This window comes from Gopherus evgoodei, chromosome 2, assembly GCF_007399415.2.
Source record: "Gopherus evgoodei ecotype Sinaloan lineage chromosome 2, rGopEvg1_v1.p, whole genome shotgun sequence".
Lineage (NCBI taxonomy): Eukaryota > Metazoa > Chordata > Testudines > Testudinidae > Gopherus > Gopherus evgoodei.
Window position 1 is genome coordinate 14,099,058 of NC_044323.1, and position 20,176 is coordinate 14,119,233.

Consider the following 20,176-nt stretch of genomic DNA (forward strand, 5'->3'; position numbering starts at 1 on the left):
TGGACAGCAGAACTGCCAAAAGAATCATCAACTCTGGAAGCCACACCAGAGTGAATAGAGGCGATTCAACTTCTTGCACTCCAAAAATAAAAAGATATTAATAAGGGTAATTTTTTTGCAAATGCTTGCATACAGCTTCAGTATCAGATATGCAACATGCTGTGATGAAGACGGCATGAGGGTATGCCATGGATGCTGCTTTTGTCATAGACTCAGACTCTAGGACTGGAAGGGACCTCGAGAGGTCATCGAATCCAGTCCCCTGCCCTCATGGCAGCACCAAATACTGTCTAGACCATCCCTGATAGACATTTATCTAACCTACTCTTAAATATCTCCAGAGATGGAGATTCCACAACTTCCCTAGGCAATCTATCCCAGTGTTTAACTACCCTGACAGTTAGGAACTTTTTCCTAATGTCCAACCTAAATCTCCCTTGCTGCAGTTTAAGCCCATTGCTTCTTGTTCTATCATTGGAGGCTAAGGTAAACAAGTTTTCTCCCTCCTCCTGATGACACCTTTCAGATACCTGAAAACTGCTATCATGTCCCCTCTCAGTCTTCTCTTTTCCAAACTAAACAAACCCAATTCCTTCAGCCTTCCTTCATAGGTCATGTTCTCAAGACCTTTAATCATTCTCGTTGCTCTTCTCTGGACCCTCTCCAGTTTCTCCACATCTTTCTTGAAATGCGGTGCCCAGAAACTGGACACTATACTCCAGTTGAGGCCTAACCAGCGCAGAGTAGAGCGGAAGAATGACTTCTCGTGTCTTGTTTACAACACACCTGTTAATGCATCCCAGAATCACGTTTGCTTTTTTTGCAACAGTATCACACTGTTGACTCATATTAAGCTTGTGGTCCACTATGACCCCTAGATCTCTTTCTGCCATACTCCTTCCTAGACAGTCTCCTCCCATTCTGTATGTGTGAAACTGATTGTTCCTTCCTAAGTGGAGCACTTTGCATTTATCTTTATTGAACTTCATCCTGTTTACCTCAGACCATTTCTCCAATTTGTCCAGATCGTTTTGAATTTTGACCCTGTCCTCCAAAGCAGTTGCAATCCCAGTTTGGTATCGTCCGCAAACTTAATAAGCGTACTTTCTATGCCAACATCTAAATCGTCATGGATAAGGACCAACAATTCCAGGAGGTTGAAGTCCTGTCAGATGGTAATAATTGTGAAACAGTGCATTTTACATGATAGACTGACTCCTCTATTGTCAGCTCCATCTCTCCATGGGTTTTTGGAACTTGTAGATAAGTTTGGGCCCCACATCAATATGAACATTCTCTTCATATGCCAAGTATGATACCTGCCTCCCTGAATGTAAGTGAGACTCAGGGACAGACAGACATTCCACCTTTTTCTGACTACTACTAGAAAGCCCAAGCATCTTAGACAGTTAGGATGGAGCTGTAGGAAGGACCACCTGTTCCGTAAGAATGCAACTTAAAGAGGATAGTCATTAGGCTTGTAGCTCAGTAACCATAAGCTAAAAAAAAATGGCATCTTCACAGTGATATAGTACAGAGAATAATATGACCAATGCTTAAATTGGAGCCTATGAGCTTTATGAAGATACACAGTACACAATCCTAGACACTGTATATGTCATGTACACAGTAGGTTGCAGAGCTGCTGTTAGCAGGCCAGGCTTCTGTACCAGATATGGATGGGCTACAGAGCTTCCTTCTCAAAGAGATACACCAGATGTGTCTTTCATTATATCCTTCAATGACTACCAGATATATCTGTTGTACGCTCAGATAAGGTATGGTTACACACATTAGCAACTAGTGGCTGAACAGTGTAATACAGTTTAGCATTCTTTTACAGTGTACTCCACGGTACAGGTGGAACTGGACCTGAAAAGTCTCCTTCCTGGCTTAGAACCAAAAGTTAGTTATAATTAGATATAGGTAGCCAAGAGCCCAGTAATGTTATAATAAAATTTCCTCCCACGAGAGGAATCCATCAGCATATTTAGGGAATATCAGAGTAGTTATCATAGCCCCTCATACAGCTCTAACTCTAAATAGGACCTACAGTACTCTGTATCTTCTCTGCAGAACCTTAGCAATGTGCCTTTTAATTTCCTGAAGATGAAGAAAAAGGATTCCATGCATCTCTTTTTTTGCCTTTGTATATGCAGGCTACAAAGAGGGTCTGAAGTCAATAGGCAGTCCTTTCTGAAGTATCAGATGTATCCTGTAACACCATAATCTGTTTCTCTTACAGAGGTTGCATAGCAGAGAAATCTTGAGATCAGTGACATCTTAGAATCAATAGAACTGAGGTAGATACAGTAGCCTTACATTGTAAGGGAGCTTCTAATCCAAGCATCAGTTCTTGGCCTGTCAAATCTTCATATATATTCTCATAAATTTGGTCCTGAGCAGCTGAATTTCTGTTAGAGCAGTGCTTCACAGCCTGTGAACCATGGCTCCCTGGGGGGAGCCACAAAGGTTCATGAAGGAGCCTCAAGTATCTGGCAAAAATATTTAATCAATATGCCCTTTTTTTTCTAATTAAGAGACTATTAAACAATTCTTTAAAATCACCTGTGTCTTATATTATTCTGTTGCTGCTGCCAGGGCTGGGTGCCTCTCGGTGCCCTCTGCTCCAGCAAGGGGCCTCCACCAGAGAGACTTCGTGCTCGGGGAGGCATTCAGCAGGAAATCTCGCAGCTGAAAGCTTCCCGGCGTACAGGGCAGAGAGAAGTTCCCAATACTGGTAGCAGCAGCAGTACCAGCAGACAGGAGCAGAGGACTGAGGGAGAGACAGATGCATCTTATCTTTATAATGAAATGATTTTTATGAAGTGCTAAGCCTACATGTAGAAAACGTTAGGCTGAAAATGATTGGTTAAATAAAGTCAAACAGAAAAGGAAGAAAATTAGACTATATGATAATTACATTTTGTCTGGATTTTCCTATTTTGCTATTACTAGAGAAAGTCCAGAGCCCACATTGTGTCCTTTGTTTGCAAGTATTAGTAAATTAAAGTATGAGGCCAGGGAAACTACTGAGACATTTAGAAACCCAACAAATTGAATGTACTGAACCTAACGCTTCTAGGTAGGAATACAAATATACTAGATATGAAAGAAAAAAATCAGGTAATTCATGAAGTAACCTTACCTTGTCTTTGGAGATGCCACACTGAAAGGGGAGTTACCAAGATATTTCCAATGTTATCAGACTTTTTAAAACAACAGCGTGAAAAAGATCAAACTGCTATTAAAGACCTACTACTAAATTCATGTATCTGTATTGCATTCCCATTTTGACTAACATTTTCCTGGAGTTGAACATGAATCTCCATGAACATAAGTCTCTGACTGGTTTCAAAACCTGTTCCCAGGAATAGTTGACTCCGTTCCAATTTTGAGTATCTCTGCTTAAGAAAATCTCGAGAATTGTCAAATAATTATATGCTAAGGACCAAGTTTTAAAATCTAACAAAGAATTCAAGTGTCCAACTTGAGTCTAGTGTCCTGAACTGAGTCGAGTGTCTTGAGTCGAGTGTCTTGAATCATTTAAAAAAAATGGTACTTGGTTGTGGGGAGCCACCAAGTTTTAAAATATTTGTAAGGGAGCCGTAGAACTAAAAAGTTTGGGAACCACAGTCTTAGACAACTTAGTCCTTACAGAAACCTCCAACAGTACCTACTCAGAACCAGGGGAAATGACAGTTCCAGAACCAAGTAAATTGGATTCTAAGACTTCTGACAGTAGACGAGTCTGAGAATGGACTGTCCTCTCCCCACGTAAAGGGCAAGGGTCTCATAGATGGAGTCATGGAAAAGGGGAAACTCTCTCAGACTAGCAGGGCACTGAGTGTGTGAAAATGCCAAACAGGAAGCACAACATAAAAATACTATCCACCATCCAGATCTGATCTGATCAGAAACTTGTAATGCATTTCCCACTTCAAGTGTTGTAAGAACCTCCACACTGGCCCTCCTTGCTCACACTACTATACTGAGCACAGAATCAATAAGGCAAGCAGTTCTGCAAAGATTATGGTGTTGGAACTGCAGTACCAGATTCCACTGACCTGGGCAGATCAGATCAGTGGTGTTAAAGGGAAAGGACTGGAAGACAAAGGAGGCATGTGTGTGTAATAAGACAAGAGACCCTTATGCTTTCTGTCTCCCTTGGTTCGGCCTCCCTGTCCAGCGCCTGCCATCTGGAAGGATCCCTTCTCCTGCAAAGAGGATCCCTCCCACCCTAATTAATGAAGATTCAATTGGTAAAGGTAAAATCATATAAAGTGTATTGAAGGGTTTATAATAAAGGGTGGGACAAATAAGAAGAGGAATAAACAGCAAAATTGCGCAATACAGTGATTACCCCCAAACTCAACTCTATAAAACAGATATAAAAACCTTCTTCACAGATCAAAGCGATGGCAGGTGCTTGGGACCTCAATCCTCTGGCTAATGGCAAGCCTTTGGAGAGGAGCTCCAAGGAGTCCCTTGATGTTCCTTTGGGACCATGGAAAGCAGAACAGGAGACCAGCAACAGATGATGACTAAGTTAAGTGTTGTTTCTTCTCCTTCTCTCTTTCTCTTTACAGGCGAGGAAGCTATTGGATGAAAATTCCTAACCCTTCTAATCATTAGGATGGATAGATGTCTGCAGGTAAGACCTGTGACCATCCCTGGATGCCACTCAGATGGCTAGCCCTGAGGCCATGTTCAGGTCAGCCTTTTATACACTTGCCCGGGAAACCCCTTAGAAAAGGCGGGAAGCCTCTTCTGGGAACCTCTTAGGAAAACCAGTTCTGACTGGAAATTGTTTACAACTCCAGGAAAGATTAAAGAGCAGGAAAATGGACCTATAGCTCATGTGGGTACAAAACTATTTTGGAACCAACATGGATTCCTGTAGATACAAAACATGAAAATGAACCCCATCTAACAGGTAACAGAACCACTAGAAAAGTGACTGACAACAATCGAAGGTGTCAGATCCTCACGTTTGTTAGATCTTAGGCAACTTGATCCCTTTTTTACAACCATGCTTGACTGCCAAATCTGAATCCAGGTTCTCTCCCTGGATCCATGGGTGGCTGTCGCTAGATCCAGACTGGTTAAAGGATTTGGATCTACACTTGTCAACAACAGATGTATACTAAGTTTAAAAAAAAAAAAAAAAAAGCTCTTGATCCTTGCTCTGTTGCGGATTCAGGTTCTAATTATTTAGAATCTTTAATTATGTTTAATATTAATTTATACAAAGAAAGACACCACCAAATATCCATGTGTAACAAACACAGGTTTTCTGATAGACTTCAATACACTATGAGATCCCCATGCAATTGTTCCTCTTTTAGTTTATCCTGAATGCAATACTGACGCCCCCTGGGTTACGCAAACCTGACTTACATAAATCCGCACCTATGGAAAAAATTCCATAAGCTAGAAACAGGAGGGGTTTTTTTGTTTTGGGTTTTTTTGTGTAATGGTCAGGCATACATTTCTGACTTGTGCAAAATTTGAGTTACACAAGGTGTTCCGGAACGGAACACTTCTGTAAGTCGGGGAGCGTCTGTAAAGTAAATAAGTAAAACTATATATAGTTATATCTTGTGGAAAAGCTAGTTGATTTGCACAGCGAGGCTCTATTTAGAAGCTGATCCAACATAATAAGGCACCTTCCAAATACAGTTTTCATTTTACAAGAACCAACACAATTGATGAGCCTATATCGAGATGGAATGGGAAGAAGAGCTAAAGCACGATGTAGTGACATACTCAGCTAAAGACTGACAAATGCATTTATCAGTTTATTTGCACCATATGTATCCTCTAAAAACTGATTTATCCCGGACAAACTATTAACTATAAAATAATTAGAAATATTTCCCTTGCGTGTGCGTGCACACATACACACACTCTTCTCTTCTTCAACTTAATTGCAGCCTTCCAAATTTCTTGAAATGATTTTATTAAGCACAATGTTTTTTACATGGATGCCAAATTTTTTACATGGATGCACTAACTGCTTGGACAGGACCAGATGTATGAAGTTCAGTAAGGGCTCCCAAGTTTCCTAGAATTAGATATTCTTTTACACCTCTTTTTGGGTCCCTGGGCTGGAACCCAAAGTAGTATGTGGGCACAGGTACCCCTATTAGCCATTGGGGAGATGGCACAGACCAGCCAATGGAGCAGAAGACTGCCTAGGACAGTTATCCAATAGGACTTTGGTACCCCTGTAAGGGGAGGACTATGGTGACCTGGATGAAGGATCAAGACACAAAGATGGAGTGTGCTGAGTCCCAGAGAGCAAGAGGACAGAACAGGGTACCAGACCTGGTGACAGCTGATCCCTACAGGAGCCACAAGGAGACGCCACTTGCCGTGAGTGGACCCTATTAACAAATGCAAAATACTTACACTTAGAAACTAAAAATTAAATTCACAACTAGGAAATGAGGAATAATTGGCTAGGCAGGGGTATTGGTGAAAAGGATCTGAGGGTTATGGTGGATCACAAGTTAAATATGAATCAACAGTGTGATGCAGTTGTGAAAATGGCTAATATCATTCTGTGTTGGATTTACAGGAGTATCAAATGTAAGACATGGGAGGTAATTGTCCTATTATACATGGCATTGGTGAGGCATCAGCTGGAGTACTGTGTCTAGTTCTGGACAACACACTTTAAGACAGATGTGGACAAAGTCAATGGAATCCATAGGAAAGCCACAAAAACAACAAAAGGCTTAGAAAACTTGATCTACGAGGAAAAGTTAAAAAGAACTGGGCAAAGCTAGTCTTGAGAAAAAAGACTGGGGCAGGGGGATACCTGATAATAGTCTTTCATATATGTTAAGGGTTGTTACAAAAAGGATGTGATCAGTTGTTCTCAGTGTCCACCGAAAGTAGGACAAGTAGTAATGAGCTTAATCTGCAGCAAGGGAGATTTAGGTTAGATATTAGGAAAAACTTTCTAAGTGTAACAGTTAAGTATTAGAACAGGTTCTCAGAAAAGGTTGTGTAGTACCCATTACTGGAGGTTATTAAGAACAGGTTAGACTAATGCCTGTCAGGGATGGTCTAGGTTTACTTGGTCCTATGTCAGCACAGGTGGCTGGACTAGATGCCTTTCCAGCCCCACAATTCTACGATTCTATAAACTGCATCCCAATTTCAGGGAACAAAACCGCAAATTCATCTAAATTCCAGTTTATACGTAAGGAAATACAGCACATGGAGGGAGGGGTAGGATTCCCTGTCATTATAGAAAGACATTCTATTGGGCCAAACCTGGGCTGATGCAGTTGGAAAGCACTTTGAGATCCATAAATGAAAAGTGACATATAATGACAAGTGTATAAGAAAAGCCACGACACCTGAGACAAGTAAATGGAGAATTAACTGTGACCTGTTTGTGACAATTAGAAGAACAGGAGAATCGCTTGGGGAGCTGACTGGAGTCCAATCTTTTCCTTCACACTGTGAACAACCAAAATAGAAAAATGGAGGGACATAGGAGGAAAGTTTAAAGTAGAAAATATGTACAGTTTAGCCAAGTAACAACTATAATAACTGTAGTATTTTATGAATGCTACAAGCACCAAAAAAGGGGAGGTATTTACAGTGATATGAGGTTTAACTAGAAATAACGGATTTAAACCAGACAAGAAAATACAAGGATATTAGGAAAAGCTTCCTAACAGTGAAATATTTTATGCTGTGGAATGGCTTTGCAAAACAAGGAATAGGAGCCACCTCACCAGCGTCAGTTAAAACTTGACTGGAAAAAGCACTAGAAAATATATTGGAGGAAACAGTCCCTAACTGATAGAGGATGCATTAGATAACCTAATAAATTTTTAATATTTTTTATTTCTATGATTCCATGCAGCTTCCTAGCAGACATAGTACACTGATAGCCTCCTAAAAAATGGTCAGGCTATGTGAATAGTATCTTCACCAAAACAGAATAAAAAATCATCTGAACACAAGAATCACATCATTTAAATACTTGGCATTATGCTGACTAAACATTAAAGCAATTATTCAGACAATGACAGCATCTTATCTATTGTCAAAAGAAAGGCAGATAATGCAATTTCCAATCTCTTTAAGTGTCCAGGTTTTCTGTCTTAGCTGTGTTTCCTTTCTGATGATAACAAGAGAATAACAACAACAAAATTCCAAGCAAGACAATGCATGCAAAAAATTCTAGTGCACGTAGGCTGCTTCCTTATAACACATTAGGTCACTTCCTTTGGAGGCATTTTATCTGTAAGTGCTTTAAAAAAAAATTAAACTGATTCTGTTACTTCCCTCTGCCAGATGAAAAAGCAGCTCTTTGGGTGGACTAGATGGCTCAGCTAACAAACCTTTCACGTCCAGGTCACTGGTTCAAATCCAAGCCCCGGTCAATCATGACTAGAAGTCATTGCTATCTGTGCTTGTGATATAAGATGAGGAATGCTGAAAAGCTGATCCCCACATCACAACTAGGACTCTTGTGGGCAGTTTCATCAGTAAGGATTTGGGACCCTGTGGAGTTTTGACACTGACTTCAGTGGGAACAGGATCATGCCTTTAATTAATATGAAGGTAAAACTAATCTCTCTCACCTCTAGAGCTAATAATCCTCTCCCCACAGAGAAAGGTTGAGGTGTATTGGCAAGGGGCATTGTAGGAAGCTTGCACTGCACATGTGGTAGTTAAACAGAGGTTTTTGTTGCTGTTAAGAGCACTGCATTATTTTAAGCTGTTGTCATTTGCTTCATGAAGCAGCGGGCCTCAGACACAGGAGCCTCCCGCACTCAAGCTGCTGAAACAACATCAGAACTCTGAGAAACAGCAAGAAACAAGCAAGCAGCCAACACAACATTTTAGTACTGATTTTCTTTAAGAAATTTAAATCCTTCAAGGCAAAAACATCAATTTAATCTGTATGCAGCTACAAAATGGCTCCTTCACAAGTTTCCTTTTTTCAGGTAGGAAGGAAGATGTAACGTAATTACAGTTCAAGTGGCGAGATTCTTCAGAAATGAATGTAAAGTAGTTGATAGAATAAGCTTTCAATATAGTACCTTTAGGCATTAAGGTTTCCCAAAAGCTTGTGATAATTTATCAAGTAGAAGTTAGATACTGGTTACTATAAGCAAAACAAATGATGGTAACTATAGGTAAACACAGAAGCCACTGAAAGTTATCAATAACTCACACTGAAGTGGGTTTTAGCCCACAAAAGCTTATGCCCAAATACATTTTTTAGTTTCTAAGATGCCATGAGGATTCCTCGTTTTTGCTGATACAGACTAACACGGCTACCACTCTGAAACATGATATGCTGAACCATTAGGAAGAAATTCTGTTTTATGGGCTGAGGGAAAAATTGTGAGATGAATGCCCCTAGGACTAGTGGTCTCTAGCTTTGCAGAGCTAAGGAGTCACCTCATCATCAAATGGACTGACATTACATCATAATGTCTGCACCAAAATGTCACACTGTTGGGACTTAATGACACAGCAACATGACACAAACAATTATAAGCCCAAATGTCAAATCTCCACCAGGAATATTTTGTGAACCTCTCTAACTCCAGTATAGTATCTTTTCCCCCAGTTTCCCTGCTAACTGCTGGGAGGGAAGATGGATCCATTTGGTCCGTTTGGTGTGCCAAGTCTTTGTTTATTGACTGTAATTTAAGGTTTTGCGTGCCAGTACAGGTCCGCGCATCTTATGCTGGGGTTACGTTCCACAGTCAGTGCGTAAAGTGAAAATCGCGTATAGTCAAAATTACATTGAACGTAATGGCGGGTGGAAACGCCCGCACTACAGGTACACTATTAAAATTATTTTTCTTTCTTTTTTTTTTGTTTTTGCTGACAACATAAAGCTGAAATTGCGCATTTTAAATGCGCGTAAGATGCGACAGACCTGTAATACATTTTAATCTTTTTAGAAGGGCTCTTGCTGTGTCTGTCATATATAACTAAGCTATTGTTGTATGTAATTTAAGAAGCTTCATTTAAAATTAAATTAAAATGCAGAGCCCCCCTGGACCGGTGTCCAGGACCTAGTTAGTGTGAGTGCCACTGACAATCAGCTTGTGTGCCGCAGGTTGCCTACCCATGTTTGAGGGTTTAACCTCGCCATTGTTGTCACAGCAATGAAGCATTTGGCAGGTGTCTGCCAAAAGAAACCAGGCTTGACCCACCTCGTCAAGCCACCAAGCCTGCCTGCCTGCCTTGAAGGGGGGGAGAAAGGGCACAACAAAAAATTGTTTAACCTCGCCATTGTTGTCACAGCAATGAGAGCAAAAAAGAGAAAAAAAGTGGGCATGCCTGGTGCCACAGCCATCAATATTTAAGCATGCAAGTGTACTGTTCACACAGTTAGTAGGGTAACATAAGCAATGGATTCCCACATTCAGGGGACAATGTAATATATAATAAATACAGATAAAGGGCAATGTAATATATAATAAATACAGATATAAATGTTTTAGCATATAAAGCTCAGAACATTATATCCATCTCCATTATTCTTTGGATGACAGATGGTGAAAATCAGACTCCTAAAAACCTAAACTAATAATCACACTAGCGCAATGTCAGAAAGCTACACTATTATATAGTCACTGATGGGCACTTCTGAATACATAGAAGTTATTATACTGATTGGGTCTGTCAACTTCACAGTAACTCCCCAACCCTCCCCGCCACATATACAGTTTTCCTTCAATGTCCAAAACACACTTGACTCAGCTGGGGGCACATATAGGGTTCACTGCCTAGATTACTTATTTTGTAGCTAGTGACACTGCCACTAACACTGGATTCCCCCAAACCAGGATAAAAACCCTGATTGGGGCTCCCTAACATGTAAGATCCCCAGCCAAAGTAAAAGTCTTATCCTGCTTCTATTGATGTTAATGTAAGTTTTATAATTGACTTCCATGGGAACAGGATAAGCTTCTAAGAGGGTAATCAAGTACAGTACAGATTGCCTGATCAGTTTGAACCTACTGACACTTTTAAAGCAGCTGTGATTATCTGTGTCAGGAGGCTACATATACATATTTTTCACTATAAAGGTGCCATGGGTTTTGGTTTCAGAGGACATATAAGAGGTGCAGGGCTTTATCACAACAGGTCCACAATCTATACATCAGACAGGTCTAGGATCTGATCTCTGAACTGCTAATTGTTGAGCAGAAATTAAATTTCAGAGGGTATGGCCATAAAAATAGAGAAGTGACAAAACAGAAGCCTTTTCTAGTTAGAGTGACCAGATGTCCCGATTTTTGAGTCTTTTTCTTATACAGGCTCCTATTGCCCCCCACCCCCTGTCCTGATTTTTCACATTTGCTGTCTTGTCACTCTATTTCTAGTACAATCAAAACACAAAGAAAAAAAGGAACACAAAGCCTTCTCCTTATCTCTGCAGATCACTGAATTAGAGGATATAAAGAACAGGAGCAGGGCAAGCTTCATTTGTTTGTTCCGGGTTGGCAACACTCTACCAACCTATCAAGTAAATAATCATAACAGGATATAGGGTGTTTCTCAATCATTTCCCTTGAAATCTGATTGAAAACAATTGAAACAACTGTAACACAATGACAAACACATTAAAGCCTTTAAATCATGATTTATACAAGGTCTAACTTTTCTCACAAGTATCATCTGGTGACTTTATCAGTTTTAAAAACAGGGTTGAGACAAAAAATATGTATCTTGGTTTCAGTTAAAAAAAAATCATGAGATGGAATCTACCGCCCTCTCCTGGTACATAAACAAATTGTATACAAAAATCTGTACATGTGCACACATGAACATATACACATGGCAAGTACAAGGTTGTTTTAAGATTGTTGCAATTAGACTTTTGCTAAAGCTTTTTTTTTTTAAGTATGAAATGCACCTAGAGTTTTAGATAGGTGCAACTGGAAACACAACTAAATAAACAAACTATGATTTCTCAGTGTCACTTCTACTACAGAACCAGTTTCTAGAAAGAAAAGAAATTTTCAGTTTTCCTATAAAGTTGCTAAATTAATTCATAAAATGAAATAAAGTTATAATAGATTATCCAACGTTTATATTGTTTATGTTACTCATCCATGAACTCTAGCAGACAGGAAATATCCTTAAAGTTTCCTTCAAACTCCAAGGTTTTCAGGTTTATCCTTTCTGGTTTATCCATCTTCCATTACATTTAAGATTACGGCCCAGATTCTTGGGTCTAACCAAGCTGCACCTGAGACAGGACTGAGAGGCAGAGAAGGTTGGAATACAAAAATAGTTTTACATACTCTTTGTGACTCCCATATTCTGGGGCTGGATGGAGAAATTCTCAGGTAGCCAGCAAAGCCAGACTTCTGGTTCATTTGTACCACCGAGAATTGGTCCCTATACATTTCAAAACACCATACAGAGGTGTATATTGTGGTAGATCATGTCAACCCTATCTCCTCCTAAGGCCTTGTTTAAATTGAGGAATTTGTCCCAATTCTGGGAATTAGCAGGAATTACCATTGTAGCTGCACCTGTGCAAAAGTGTAGATTAAGGAAAGCTGCAGTTTGCACTGATGCAACTACAGCAGTGGATGTAAATCAACTCAATTCCTGGAAGCTGGGCAAATCCCCCAGGTACACAAGGCCTAAATGTGCTATGGGATGCTATATTTAAGGAACCCAAGTGACTCTAGTTATATACCTCTTCCAAAAGATAAACAGACTTTTAAATACCTCATCAAGAATCACTACAAGAATAAAAACTGACAGCTACCAAAACAAACAAGATAAAGAGTATCTTGTGTGCAGGGGAACTAAACATATTTATAGTACTATGATCATATCTGTACCATAAAACACACTGTATTTTTTCCCATTTCAGAACTGTTCTACAAAAAAAAAAAAAAAAAAAGTTGAGAGAATGCCATCACTACAGAAATAGGCAGCAAAGAATGCTGTGGCACCTTACAGACTAACAGACGTTTTGGAGCATGAGCTTTCGTGGGTGAATACCCACTTCCTCAGATGCATCTGAGGAAGTGGGTATTCACCCACGAAAGCTCATGCACCAAAACGTCTGTTAGTCTGTAAGGTGCCACAGCATTCTTTGCTGCCTTTACAGATCCAGACTAACACGGCTACCCCTCTGATACAGAAATAGAGCATCACATTTAAATAAATAACAGCACTGGGGAAAAAAGCAGGAAATGCGTAAAATTAGCAATAAGGGCAAGTAGTTCTTTTTAAACTCATCGTTTAGATATTACATAGATGAAAGTTTATCTTGATGCAACAAAACAATCAAAATGTTCCATAACATCTGTTGGGAAGATACAATTCAAGGGACAGTGTCACACTCAGATATTATAAATAGTCATCTCAAGAATGAGGTATACATGGACATTTAAAATACAATGTATTTTAATGTTTCCACAAATAAGCAGGTGTGTTGTCTCCACTACACAGCATCTTTTTTATTGTATTTACAAAGCAGTATTGTCAAATTTTGTGATTTTTTTCATGAGTCTCATGATAGTTGATGTTTTTCTTGAAGTCCCAGTTCCTAGAGTCACATGCTAACATAAAAATCTCAGCTTTCATTTTTCGAAAAAGGTTTTAGTCTTCATGGCTGTGGAGAACAGCTTGAAAACATGCCCCAAGTGGACCCCACAGGTATATAAAAGAGAAGCATATATCTTATTATTTTTAAGCCAATCTCATTACTTTTGGGGACCTGATTTATAATTTTGGAATGTTTGGGTTGACACAGACACAGTGCCTAGCATAATGGAGTCCTGATCCCTCACTGAGGCATATAGGTGCTGCCTCAGCACAAGTGATAACAACACAGTATAACATGTATGTTGGACTACATTCATCTGGAGGGAGTTATGTTGTAATAAGCTAAAGTATTGCTTTAAAACAGAAGTTATAGGATGTTAAATCATCAAAAAAAGGCCAGACTAATGGAGGAGCAGTACTGCAGTGCAGGAGACTCAGGGTTTTTTTTTTCCAGATTCAGCTTTTCAGTTCAGTGTTGCCAAAGGGGATGCTTTCTGTAGCTCAGCAGCTACTCCTCTAGTTAACTGAAGAGCAACATTTGTAGGGTCTGGCCAGGGGCCAATCCAGTCTGCCTCAGCAGGAGGACTGTGATTGCAATCCAAGGTTCAAGGGCAAGGGTGGGGCAGACCTAAATTCATAACAGCTGATATCAACTGAGACAAGGTGGGTGAGGTAATATCTTTTATTGGACCAACTTCTGTTGGTGAGAGAGAGACAAGACAACCAACAGAAGGTGGTCCAATAAAAGATATTACCTCACCCACCTTGTCTCTATAACATCCTGGGACCAACACAGCTACAACTGCACTGAATACAACAATGGAAGATATCAGCTGAGATGTTTTTGTGAAAAGTTCTTAGATTTGAATGTCAGATCTGGTGGGAAGGGCTTGGAGGCAGGTGTTCTTGGTACATCATGTTTCCTCAACATGTGTAAAATAGCCCAAAGTCTACTGACCATTGGAGAATGGTAAAGGCCCATTTTTGCCTGACAGGGGTGATGATGACTTATGTTTACACCTTAATTTAGGGAGAGAGTCTGTTATGTTAATATTGAAACTGGTGGCATCAGACATGCCTCCCCATCCCCATCACCTACTGCAGTGTCCCCCTTTTAAATGTGGATCTACCACTAGCTTCTTCACCTATCTCAAATGTGACCTTTATTTTTATATAAATCTTTAACTGTACCCTGCCAAGCAAAAACACAGGCCATCCTGAGCCACTCTATTCTCAACTGTACTGATACCAAGGGATAACTGAGGGGCGGACTTTAATTATTTAGTTTTAAATTAATACAGTACTGTTGAAAGAAGCATGCGTCTCCAAGACAAACATGGCAGAAAACAACAGGCAAAAACTTAAGCCTACAATTTTTTAATGTATTTACCTTTTCCTAAAATTTACCATTTATTATTTACATTACAATACTTGCCAAGATTGGTGCTTCATTGTGCTAAATGCTGTACAAACATAAAGTAAGAGAATGTTCCTGTCCCAAAGAGTTTACAGTTTAAATAGACAAGACTGACAAAGGGTGAAAGAAAGGAAATATCATTATCTCTAGTTTGCAGATGGGGAACCGAGGCACGGATAGACTAAGTAACTTGCTCAAAGTCACAAAAGGAATTCTTATGGCAAAACCAGGAACTGAACACAGATGTATTAATCTCAAGTCCAGTGTCTTAACCACAAGACCATCCTTCCTCTCATTTAACAAAAATTCTAGTTTAAAAGTTATTAGTGAAGCCTAATACATTGAAATATCCAGGATACCTCAAGAAATAATCTACAGCCTGATTCTGAGAGACTCTCATCACCCCCAATTAAATCAGCATCTGCTAGAATCAGGCTCCTTTCTGCATAGTCAAGAATGGCATTTAACAAGAGCCTAAGTCAAAACTCACATCAGTTTCAATACCTGTCAGGCAAGATAACAATCTTATCATCTGCATTACAGTCAGAACCACTCTTTTAGTGCTTCGTCTTGGGCCATGGTTACATTTACAGTTCTGCAGTGCTGGTAGTTACAGCTGTGTTCGTACAGCTGTGTAGGGCCAGCGCTGCAGTGTGGCCACAATGACAGCTACCAGCGCTGCAGTGTGGCCACATTTGCAGTATTTGCAGCACTGTTGGGAGTGGTGCATTGTGGGCAGCTATCCTAGCATTCAAGTGGCTGCAACGTGCTTTTCAAAAGAGGGGGGTGGGGTGGAATGTGACAGGGAGCATGGGGAAGACAGAGAGAGTGGATTTTTGGAGCTGACACTGTTCTCAGCTCCCTGCCTTGCAAGTTCTAAGGACTGGAAGATACACAGTGCCTACCTTCAATCATTTTAAAAGTTTTGACCTTTCCCCCACCTGTCTCTTATTCACTAAATGCTAATTATGCACTCCTAAATAGCCATCAGACCACATAAACAGTTGCTCAACATTACCCCTCCCCCCTCTCTCCTCAAGCAAACAGCTTTGAACATTCCAAAGCAATTCTCCTGCCTTCACTGGCTCGCTCGCTGGAGCACAGAGCAGCTGTTTGTTTTTTAGCAAGTAGCTACGGGGAGATCAGAGTTCAGCCATTCTTCTGGTTTGTTGTGGACAGGAATTCTGAGATACCTCCTTATACCCCGGAGGCCAATAAAAGCGCTGGTGGTGTCCACACTTGCTGACCAGCGCTGGAATCACTACACCCGAGGGAGTTGCAGTGCTGGCTGTGCTTTGCAAGTGTGGCCACATCCTGAGTTGCAGCGCTGTAACCCCCTCACCAGCGCTGCAACTCTCCAGTGTAGCCAAGCCCTGAGATTCCATTGCCTCTGCTGTTTCTTTGTTTGTTTGTTTGTTTGTTTCTAATCACACTTACTAATTTTATATCCCAGCTTTTCAGCATGAATCCTCTTGGCCATGAACTGTCCTTCCATCAATGCTCGTATCTCCACCTCCTTTGGAAAGTCTGGAACCTGTATCAGAGGAATACATTAAATTAATATGCATCTTATGTAGTAAACAACACAAGGTTGGGGTCTGGTTTTTTAAAAAACAGATTTATAGTTAATTATCTTTGTCTTCACCCTGACGCCTGCACCCAGAACTCTGCTCCTATTCTTCAATCACATATATAGCACTTCTGGAAGCTCATGACAGACAAAATATAGCCCATAACCTTGGCAAATCCTTCAATCCTGAAATCAGTGCATGACGGGGAGTGTTTCTCATGTCAGTTGTAAATTCTTCTACATTTATACTTCAACACCAACAGCTGTTTATGAAATTCGCCTCAAGTACATTATCTTCTCTGGGGAACATTAGACAAATCAGATGTACTAAGTAATGTCATACACAGAAGAGTTTAAATTTGTCCTTTTGTCTACAAAAAAAGGAAACAAAAACTAATCCTTTTCACTGATTCATTCACTGTGGTAAAGAGAGATTACTCCCTTGTAAAAACCGGTTATTTACCTTACAGTAAAAGACGGTTACTCACCTTTGTAACTGTTGTTCTTCGAGATGTGTTGCTCATATCCATTCCAGTTAGGTGTGCGCGCCGCGCGTGCACGTTCGTCGGAAAATTTTTACCCTAGCAACTCTGGTGGGTCGGCAGGTCGCCCCCTAAAGTGGTGCCAGCATGGCACCTGATATATACCCCTGCCGGACCGCCCACTCCTCAGTTCCTTCTTGCCGGCTACTCCGACAGTGGGGAAGGAGGGCGGGTGTGGAATGGATCTGAGCAACACATCTCGAAGAACAACAATTACAAAAGTGAGTAACTGTCTTTTCTCCTTCGAGTGATTGCTCATATCCATTCCAGTAAGGTGATTCCCAAGCCTTACCTAGGCGGTGGGGTCGGAGTGAGAGGTTGCGGCATGGAGCACTGCAGAGCCGAAGGCCGCGTCATCTCTGGACTGCTGGACCAGGGCATAATGGGAAGCGAAGGTATGAACGGAGGACCAGGTCACTGCCCTACAGATCTCCTGGATGGGTATGTGGGCAAGGAAAGCTGTCGATGACGCTTGAGCCCTGGTAGAGTGCGCAGTCACGTGACCCGGAGGAGTATGAGCCGCGTCATAGCAGGCTCGGATACAGGCCGTTACCCACGAGGAGATTCTTTGAGAAAAAACAGGTAACCCTTTGGCCCGTTCCGCTACCGCCACAAAGAGTTGGGGGGTTTTGCGGAATGGGTTGGTCCTGTCTATATAAAACGCAAGCGCTCGACGGACGTCCAGCGAGTGGAGCTGCTGTTCCCTGCGGGAGGAGTGGGGTTTTGGGAAAAATACAGGGAGAAAGATGTCCTGGTTGACATGAAGGGCTGAGACCACCTTGGGGAGAAAGGCTGGGTGTGGTCTCAGCTGGACCTTGTCCCTGTGGAACACCGTATAGGGGGGATCTACGGTGAGAGCCCGGAGCTCCAACACCCTCCTGGCTGAGGTGATGGTCACCAGGAAGGCAGTCTTCCAGGAGAGATAGAGCAGGGAGCAAGTCGCTAATGGCTCAAACGGAGGGGACATGAGCTGGGTGAGAACTAGGTTCAGGTCCCAGGTAGGGGTAGGGCGTCGAACCTGGGGGTATAGATGCTCCAATCCCTTAAGGAATCTCGTCACCATAGGGTGAGAGAACACCAATCGGCCATCCTCCTCCGGGTGAAAAGTGGAGATGGCCGCCAGATGAACCCGAAGAGATGATATCACCAGGCCCTGTTCCTTAAGGGACCAGATGTAGTCCAAGATAATGGCAATAGAGACATGAGCGGGGAGGAGACTGCGTTCTGCACACCAGCAGGTGAAGCGCTTCCATTTCACTGAATAAGTCGCTCTGGTAGAAGGCTTCCTGCTGCCCAGGAGCACCTGCCGCACTGGGGTTGAGCAACGGAGCTCGGACCGGGTCAGCCACTCAAGAGCCACGCCGTGAGGTGCAGGGACTGCAGGTCTGGGTGACGTAGCCTGCCGTGGTCCTGAGTGATCAGGTCCAGGTGAAGGGGCAGGGGGACAGGATCGGCCAGAGACAGGTCCAGCAACATGGAGTACCAATGCTGCCTGGGCCATGCTGGAGCTATCATGATCAAGCGGGCCCTGTCCCTGCGCACCTTCAGAAGGACCTTGTGGACGAGCGGGAAAGGAGGGAATGTGTAGAACAGATGCGTCGTCCAGGGCATAAGGAAGGCATCTGCTATAGAACCTGGTTCCCGGTCTTGGAAGGAGCAGAACATCTGGCACTTCCTGTTCCCTCGGGACGCGAAGAGGCCCATCCGGGGACATCCCCACCTCTGGAAGAGCGAAAGGGTAACGTCCGGGTGAAGGGACCACTCGTGGGAAAGAAAGGATCTGCTCAGATGATCCGCCAGCGTGTTCTGAACCCCGGGAAGGTAGGACGTGATGAGGTGAATGGAGTGGGCTATGCAGAAGTCCCAGAGCCTCACGGTCTCCTGACACAGGGCAGAGGACCTCGAACTGCCCTGCTTGTTGATGTAATACATGGTCGTTGTGTTGTCGGTGAATACCGAGACACAGCGACCTTGAAGTTGAAGATGGAATGTTTGGCAAGCAAGGCGGACTGCCCTCAGTTCTCGTACGTTGATGTGGAGGGCTAATTCGTGAGGTGACCGCCGACCTTGTGTCCGTAGGTTTCCGAGATGGGCCCCCCAACCTAGATCTGAGGTGTCTGTTGTCAGGGACACCGAAGGCTGGGGCAGATGGAACGGCAACCCCACACATACCATGGACTGGTCCAGCCACCACCTCAGGGAACCTAATACGTCCTGGGGAACGGTAACAATCGCGTCCAGAAAGCGTCGGGCTGGACGGTACTGACTGATGAGCCAGGACTGGAGGGGCCTCATGCACAGCCACGCATACCGCGTGACAAATGTGCAAGCTGCCATGTGGCCCAATAGAGTTAGGCACATACTTATGGATGTCAAGAGTGCTGTCTGCAGTCATCGTATAATGGCCGTCAAGGTCTGGAACCTTGATAGAGAAAGAACGGCTCTGGCCAGAGTCGAGTCCAGAAGGCGTCCGATAAACTCTATCCTCTGAGTGGGGATTAGCGTTGACTTTTCTATATTGAGGATGAGGATCAAGTTCCCAAAGAGACTGCTGACCATGCGGACATGGCTGAGGACCTGCGCCTCTGATGACCCCCGAATCAGCCAGTCGTCGAGGTATGGAAATACATGTATGCGGCTGCGACGGAGGTGGGCGACGACTACAGCCATACATTTGGTGAACACCCTCGGGGCCGTGGAGAGGCCGAACGGGAGGACCGCGAACTGACAGTGGCAGCGGTTGATCACGAACCGAAGGAACCGTCTGTGCGGTGGGAAGATGGCTATATGAAAATATGCGTCTTGCATGTCGAGGGCGACATACCAGTCTCCAGGATGGGATAATGGTCCCCAAGGATACCATACGGAACTTCAACTTCACGACGTATCTGTTGAGTTCACGCAGGTCAAGGATAGGCCTGAGGCCTCCCTTGGCTTTGGGGATCAGAAAGTAACGGGAGTAAAACCCCTTGCCCCGCTGGGCCTCTGGAACCTCCTCTATGGCTCCTTTGGCGAGGAGCGTCCGCACCTCCTGAATAAGGAGTTGCTCGTGAGAGGGGTCCCTGAAGAGCGACGGAG

At 42.6% G+C, this 20,176-nt stretch overlaps 1 protein-coding gene across 15 annotated transcripts in view; it reads right to left on the minus strand.

Moving 5' to 3' along the window:
• The window catches only part of XYLB (xylulokinase), a 200,056-nt gene that overhangs the window by 77,082 nt on the left and 102,798 nt on the right, over positions 1-20,176 (minus strand). For 13 of the 15 annotated variants that reach the window (XM_030550027.1, XM_030550023.1, XM_030550024.1 and 10 more), the window contains one exon: positions 16,424-16,520. In XM_030550027.1, the coding sequence (XP_030405887.1) occupies positions 16,424-16,520 (97 nt within the window). Of the gene's footprint in view, positions 1-8,730; positions 8,810-12,208; positions 12,262-16,423; positions 16,521-20,176 lie in introns of those variants that run through there. The other 2 variants (XM_030550031.1, XM_030550030.1) reach the window with 2 other exon arrangements.